Source organism: Antedon mediterranea, chromosome 10, assembly GCF_964355755.1.
Source record: "Antedon mediterranea chromosome 10, ecAntMedi1.1, whole genome shotgun sequence".
NCBI classification, from domain to species: Eukaryota; Metazoa; Echinodermata; class Crinoidea; order Comatulida; family Antedonidae; genus Antedon; species Antedon mediterranea.
The window spans coordinates 21,272,955-21,279,878 of NC_092679.1; the positions used below are offsets into that span (position 1 = coordinate 21,272,955).

At 33.5% G+C, this 6,924-nt stretch overlaps 1 protein-coding gene across 2 annotated transcripts; it reads left to right on the forward strand.

Annotated features, from left to right (window-relative positions):
- Positions 1 to 217: 217 nt before the first annotated feature.
- LOC140060569 (citrate synthase-lysine N-methyltransferase CSKMT, mitochondrial-like) lies at positions 218 to 2,165 on the forward strand. 2 transcript variants are annotated; one of them, XM_072106842.1, is made up of 2 exons: positions 218 to 311; positions 721 to 2,163. In XM_072106842.1, the coding sequence occupies exons 1-2, from the start codon at positions 233 to 235 to the stop codon at positions 1,407 to 1,409; spliced, it is 768 nt and encodes a 255-aa protein (XP_071962943.1). In that variant the 5' UTR covers positions 218 to 232; the 3' UTR covers positions 1,410 to 2,163. The 2 variants fall into 2 exon arrangements, with proteins under 2 accessions (XP_071962943.1, XP_071962944.1); XM_072106843.1 differs by having other exon boundaries at positions 219 to 311; positions 871 to 2,165.
- Positions 2,166 to 6,924: the final 4,759 nt, after the last annotated feature.

Below are 6,924 nucleotides of genomic sequence, written 5' to 3' on the forward strand. Positions count from 1 at the left end.
TTTGTATTGCTTTCAATGTCAATCTTAATATTTTTAAACCAACCTTTTAAATTGTATTTAGGATTTAAAAATTTTGAAGACGTAACATAGTGTAAGTTGTGGTAGTTTAATCGTAACTTTAGAATTGTTTTCTCATAACTTTTTAAGCAAAAATTATTATTTTTTGTTTATTATTGAAGCGCCCTCTATCGGGTAAAAGAACAAAATTATGACAGCAGCGCTGCAGCGCTCCATGTTTCGGAAATGTTTGGCTAAAAACGTAGTTTTCGGTCTTAATTTCCTTGGTTTTCGCCAATTCAGTACATCTTCAAGTATGTATTGATTACTTTGCTAAGTTGCATGTTAAATGTAAAGAAAATGAAGGTTATTTACAGATGTAGGGTACATTAATTCCGTAGGCGTAGGCCTACTAGGCCCTAGCCTAGCTAGTTTTATCAAAGCGCGAACGCCGGAGGAATTATTCTGGCTAGCTTCATGATGTTGATCTAGGCCCCTATATACTTATCCTGTAAGTCTACTGAAGCCTAAGAGATGGAAATCAGTGTTAATATCAATATTCCTAAAATATAAATATTATGGGCGATTTGAACCTCAATTTAAATTTCAAAATAATTATTTTAATTAAAATTGTGCAATGCCAAATTAATTCTTGCGCAAAAAGAAATTCTCGAGCAAATTTTAAATTGCGCACTTTTGCTTTAAATATCATTGTTCTTTCAGGTAATTTTGTCCATTATCCAAATGGTCATTTATGGAGCACAGAATTCTGGGATGATTTTTACAAAAAGAAATGGAATTCAAAAGAAAACTCTTTTGATTGGTTCCTATCATATGAATCATTAAAACAACCATTGTCACTTATTTTTAAAGAAACATGTGATGCTGGTTGTGTTCCAATAAGGGTGCTGGACATTGGTTCTGGGACGTCGGACTTTGCTGTCCAGTTGTACAAATCTTCCACACCACCTGTCCACCAGATCACATGTGTTGACTTCTCTGATGTCGCCACTCAGCAGATGTCGTCATTGCATCGTCAGCTTGAACCAGATGATGCAGCATCAACTGGGGTCACCTACATTACTGGTGACGTCAAGAATCTTCCATTTGAGGATGACACTTTTGATATAATTCTTGACAAAGGAACAACTGATGCTGTTGTTAGAGCTCCTCGAGGAGAGGAAGCTTTTGACGGCATTTTCAGAGAGTGTTCAAGACTTCTGAAGGATGGTAGAATGTGGTTACAGGTCTCTGATACCCCGCCAGAAGATCGTCTTGACCTGATAAATCGTTCTAAGTTGAAAATATCTCACAAAGACTATTCATTTCAAATTTCGTACAAAGATTTAGGCGTGCATTTTGGCATTGAATATTTTATGTATTTGATTCAAAAGAATTTTAAAGTTGTTTAGAAGGACTTGGTAACATATTTTATACTGTCTCTGTACAACCATGGAGTTTTAATTAGATTAACTAATTAACTAAAATTATATTAAAATTAGTATGATTAAAACGTTTTTAAAACAAAACCAGAAAAAAATCGTAGTTAAATATAAATGTTTTAAAATAAATGTATATATTTATGCTGTATTGCATTTAATTTTATTCTATGGTACGATTAAAAAAATTAGAAAAAGTTGCTAAATATCGTTTTTTTTAAAATTAAAATTAATGTCGTTAATATATATAGCTTTGCACAATTTGCTATTTATAGAATAATACAAATTGAAGATTATTAAATCAGCTTTTTAATAGGCGCGGCCATTTTGCAGTTTTAAGTTATTCACATCTGTAAATATAATTAAGTTATTCTTTTAAGATATTAACTTTATCATCATCTATATTATATATATTATTTGTAATAATTAGTCACTGGTTGGAGGTACACACCTAATTGGTGACAGTGGCTTAGACTGCTTTTGTGCTTTCCTGGCAGCTAGTGACTGATTTTATATTTTCTTCTTGCGTTGTGTTTGTTTAATTTGTTGATTTGTATTATATTTTGCCTGAATAAATAATAATAATAAAACAAACAATTAGTTTTTATACATTTTTTAGGCCTATTTGTCATGTTTAACAGACAGATTTAACAAAGAACATTGCATTATGGAGTATTACTGGCAGCAAACGATAAAAAAAATAAATATGATTCTCTCTTTCCATCTGTGTAATTTAGTTATAAAAATGTTTTACAGTGTATCTACAATTGAGTTTAAATAAAGGTTGATTCATCTAGTCTTCACACTTCAAATTTAATGAACCCCTTTTTTTAGAGGATGCTTTCGGTGATAAACAACAAAGCCATTTATAACCTGTCTAAAACCAAAGTTACGTTTTTATACAGAAACAAAATCGTAAATTTTACCGCAAATGACCGATGTGACGCGATCTTAGCAATAATTTGCCGTTAGTGATTGGTCGCGTACTTGAACTACGCACGGGTCAATCGTAATCTCTCAACGGAATAAATTACTTACACCCTAGCTTTGGGTTATAAAACAATTAAAATGTAAAAACGAATACCTCAATCTCTCTTCCGCGTCGTTTAGTCTACCTCTCAAAGACATTTTCAGCGAAAAAAACGACGTAACTCTTCCGAGACGGAGCTAATTACTCGGGTAGATGTTGAAAAACTAAGAATACCTGAGAAAGGCCGAATGATTTAAGTGCGTGTAAGTTGGCATATTGTCGGTTTTTGATGGGTTAGCTAGCGCATCTATTATCATACAGATATTCTTTTAACCTTGCCGTCAAAAACTACTTTTTCGTAACATTTTTCACGAACTTACGTAGATGACTCTGACCTTCGATTCCCCTAACTAAAGAGCTCGTTTAGAATAATATTCATATCCTTGCTATTAAGAGACCAGAGGTTTTTTTTTTGAATAATCATTTCTGTTGTATAATCAAATTTTTAATCAACATCGGGCGATCCGCTAGAACGTCGCCAGAAGGAAATAATGATGTTGATGTTTTATTTTGTTCGTGTAATGTTTTGTCTTACGGTGACAGTAAAACGAACAACTTTTTAAGATGTTTACGCAATGAAAAGTCCGCGGTAATTAAATAGTTCTCGGAAATGATTAATAATAGACGTGTTTCTTCAATATTAAGCAATAATATATCATATTCAATCGAAATAATAACGGTTCAATCATTAAACAGAGTTGCAACAGAAAGAACTGAACACTCAATCTAATCACTCATGCCTCTTCAATGATAATTCAATCTAATTAGGATTGATTTTGCAAACAAATCTAAATAAAAGAAATATCATATTCAATCGAAATAATAATGGTTCAATCTTTAAACACTGTTGGAACAGAAAGTACTGAAAAATCAATCCAATCACTTTTCAATGATAATTCAATCTAATGAGGAATCGTTTTGCAAATAAATCTAAATAAAACTTAAAAGAAAGTTGGTTTTCCACAAAATGCCACGATATTTCGGCAAGAGGTGATTCAGACCACGTAGGCGTACCGTACATTCACATTCAGTACAATAAATTACTGTATTATTTTATGTATAAAATTTATATTTGACCATAATGATTTATAGTATAATTTGTATTTGATAGCCATACATAACTGTGACATATCGGCAGTCAAATGGTCAAACTAATGGAGGTGAAATTAATTAGTAGCGACGCAATATTTTGTTAAGATTATCTATGGGTTCAGTCAGCCCTTGTTACTAATTGATGACTAAATTACCAGCGTCGCTCACCTAAGCTCAGATCGTCTTCCTCTTCATCAAATCACATAACCAGGCGCCTTCAATTTTGATTTTAGCTTGCTCGATCAATACATTGTTCAGTGCCGTACATGCCTCTATTATATTGTTTCGTGAACATGCTATCTTCTGGTCCATTCGAGTAGAATGAATTACGCGGCAGAATTACGCGGCAGACGATAATACAACAGCCAATCAAAATAATTAATAATATAGCGAAGAATTGTTGTTTTGGTGTGGTCTTTAGCGCTAATATGTGTTTTTACCTACATTGTAAATTCAATTTTAATATCTCGGTTCAAACAAAGTAGCATTAGCCTATAAACATGTCTTCAAATCTTGTTGTCATTCGAATACATTTTACATGCCTTCAACAATATAGGCTCCATTCATTGTAAGCAATACTATTTTCAGCTAATAAGTTTCATGGACTATGTGTTTCACGTGTATCTAGTAACAGTAACCCATAACCTAACCTTACATGATACAGGCACAACATGTGATATAAATGAGATAGATCGAATATTCTTTGATACTTCGGAAATAGATATGTATGTGGCGATACAGCACTGTGAATCTGCCGATTTTAATGACATTAACATTTTAAAATACCTGACAAAACATTGAAACATTGTTTAGAATTAACAGTTTAAGGAAAATATCTGTGTATGTCAAAAGTCTTTTAGATAGGATTATAATGGAAAAAATAAAAGTGGTTGTAACGCCCAACGAAAGAAAAATGAATGTCTTCTATGTTAAAAGAATAATTAATAATAATCATAAAGTATAGTCAATAAATAAAAGCACAATCTCAGCCTAGCTTTCTTTCTTAATTCTGTAAATATTCATTTCTATGGGCGGCCAATAGCCGTCAACGGTTCTTTTAAATTAGCAATTAAAACTAGGTCCTGTGGGCCTACGTGTAATCTACAACCGACTTTTAAGTGTTTTTCTCAATTAAATTGGCGTATATTTGTCGGGAGTTGGCGTTATTGTACGCAATAATGAATAATAATTATAGTCTCTCTATCGAGCCACCGAGGACTTAAAAATCAATATATTTATACGGTTTAAACTTATTATCCGATATACCGTTATTAATTATACACTGCACATCTATCGTATAGTATATTTTTCTTACCGACTCCCGTATTTATAGCACATTATTTTGTGTATCGATCGTTTTCATTAACAGTGTATTATATAAATCATTTTATACATCTTCAAGGGTGGCTAAAGCTTGGTTCCTATTAGGACGTAACGCAAGAACGTAGATGCAACGCAAGCGAGTTGACCAATCACACGCGACTGTTAGAATCAACGCTTGAGATTGGACAAATTACTTTGCGTTGCGTTACGTCCTTGCGTTGCATCCCCGTGGGAACCAAGCTTTACTGGTCAGTTGGACACGGCCGGCAGTCCATCGTTTTTAGTGCATTTTGCACGGCGTTTTAATGATGGTTTAAATGGGATTGTTTCTATCGGTATCTGTTAGTCTGTATGTCCATACGTCTCTTATATAATGTCATATAGTCACATAGGCCTACATGGGTTATGAAGTCAGTACAAAATGTAACCCGGGGTTTCAGATCGTTACCGTATGTTAGTCTGTCTGTTTTTCCATATTTTATAATGTCTGCCTATCATGATTTCATACAATTTTTTACAAATAATCACAAGACAAAACAGCGATTAATGCATCGAATTGGTCACACTATTTGATTATTAAATAAATATAAATACCGGCTAATTAGTGCCGAAATTACGGAAGTGATTGTAATTAGTAAGCAAGACTTTTGACACATGATGTTCTAAGGTTGAACAGGTGAGAACTGAATCACAACCACCTGTTATTACATGTTAATGTGATACTTGACTCACTCACCAGGCGCGTTTGCGTTCAGCGTTGACTACTTTGAGCGAAGCGTTTCAAACACATTAGAAGCCAATAAGACAATGCTGAAAACAAGGCAATGTAAAAACTGTACCCATTGTGGCACCACGCGAGAGGAGAGGAGGAAATCTCGGGAATGCTGAGGGGTATTAACACGCCCGATTCTGCAGCTGTCATTTGATAATATCTAACTGACTATTGACAGTCAGTTAGATACAAGGCTAGCTAACAATAAAATGTCATTTTTTCACCCTATGAGTCACAATCTCCCCAGACCGAACCCGTTCCATCCCTGGTTGTATGGAATACTTTTGAATGTGTCAATCATTTTGTAGTGCTTGTTTTTTGTCTGCATGCGACTTACTAGTGTAAGCGTTCTTAATCCTCTTTTGTTTTTGAGAGACTGAGATGTGGCTAAATATACCACAATGTTATGGCACTAACATTAAATGTTTGCATCGCTGATCCTTGAGGGAAATAAATGAGTCGCAGTTGTATAGTCAAATCAAATTCACATTATCAAAAGTAATAATATAAATGTAAACCCTTTCAGGTTTAAGGACAATGAAGGCTACAAAATGCACAATACGCACTCACGACAATTATCATAGGCTGCGATGTTTCCCCGCGGGAAAGACAATTCGAATCGTGGTGTTATAATCAGATTGGGGTACACAACAATGAGCAGAAGATAGACAATGATTGCCCCATGATTACGTGGGTGGTTGTATCTAATTGTGATGGCTATTAATTGATTGATTTTGATCTTGAGATAAACAAAGATGATGTTATTGTTTATTGTTGTCGATCTGCAAAAAGTATGTATTTCATGCACTGCCTACTGTTGTTGTCTAATTCATTCATGTAAACGCGATAGTTAGTCAATATTTACTTCAATTCAATAATACTCCGAATTATAACCAAATTTGAGCGACATTCAAATGCAATATAAATTTTAATCATTATACTTTCGTAATTGTTATAGCATTATTAGTAAGTAGACCGAATTTTACAAACAACATTAATATTATGTAAAATAGTTATAACATTACTGTAAAGTGAAATTAAACGTCAGAAGAGAAACATGTAAATATAATAACAAATATACTAACGCATACAATGATAACTAATTAAGCACTTCTGATCATTGATAATTTCTACGAAATTTCTTTTACCTTGTACTGTAGGCTACTCATTTTTATTTTCTAAAAAGTTTGGATTTTTATGTAACATTGAGGGCGACATACCGATTATAACGCCGGTTTCAGGTCATAGGTTATTTAGCGATTGTCTGGGAA

Coding starts and splice junctions, on each gene's coding strand:
- LOC140060569 (XM_072106842.1), top strand. CDS start 233: ATGTTTCGGAAATGTTTGGCTAAAAACGTAGTTTTCGGTCTTAATTTC. Junction 312..720: donor CCAATTCAGTACATCTTCAA/GTATGTATTGAT, acceptor TTGTTCTTTCAG/GTAATTTTGTCCATTATCCA.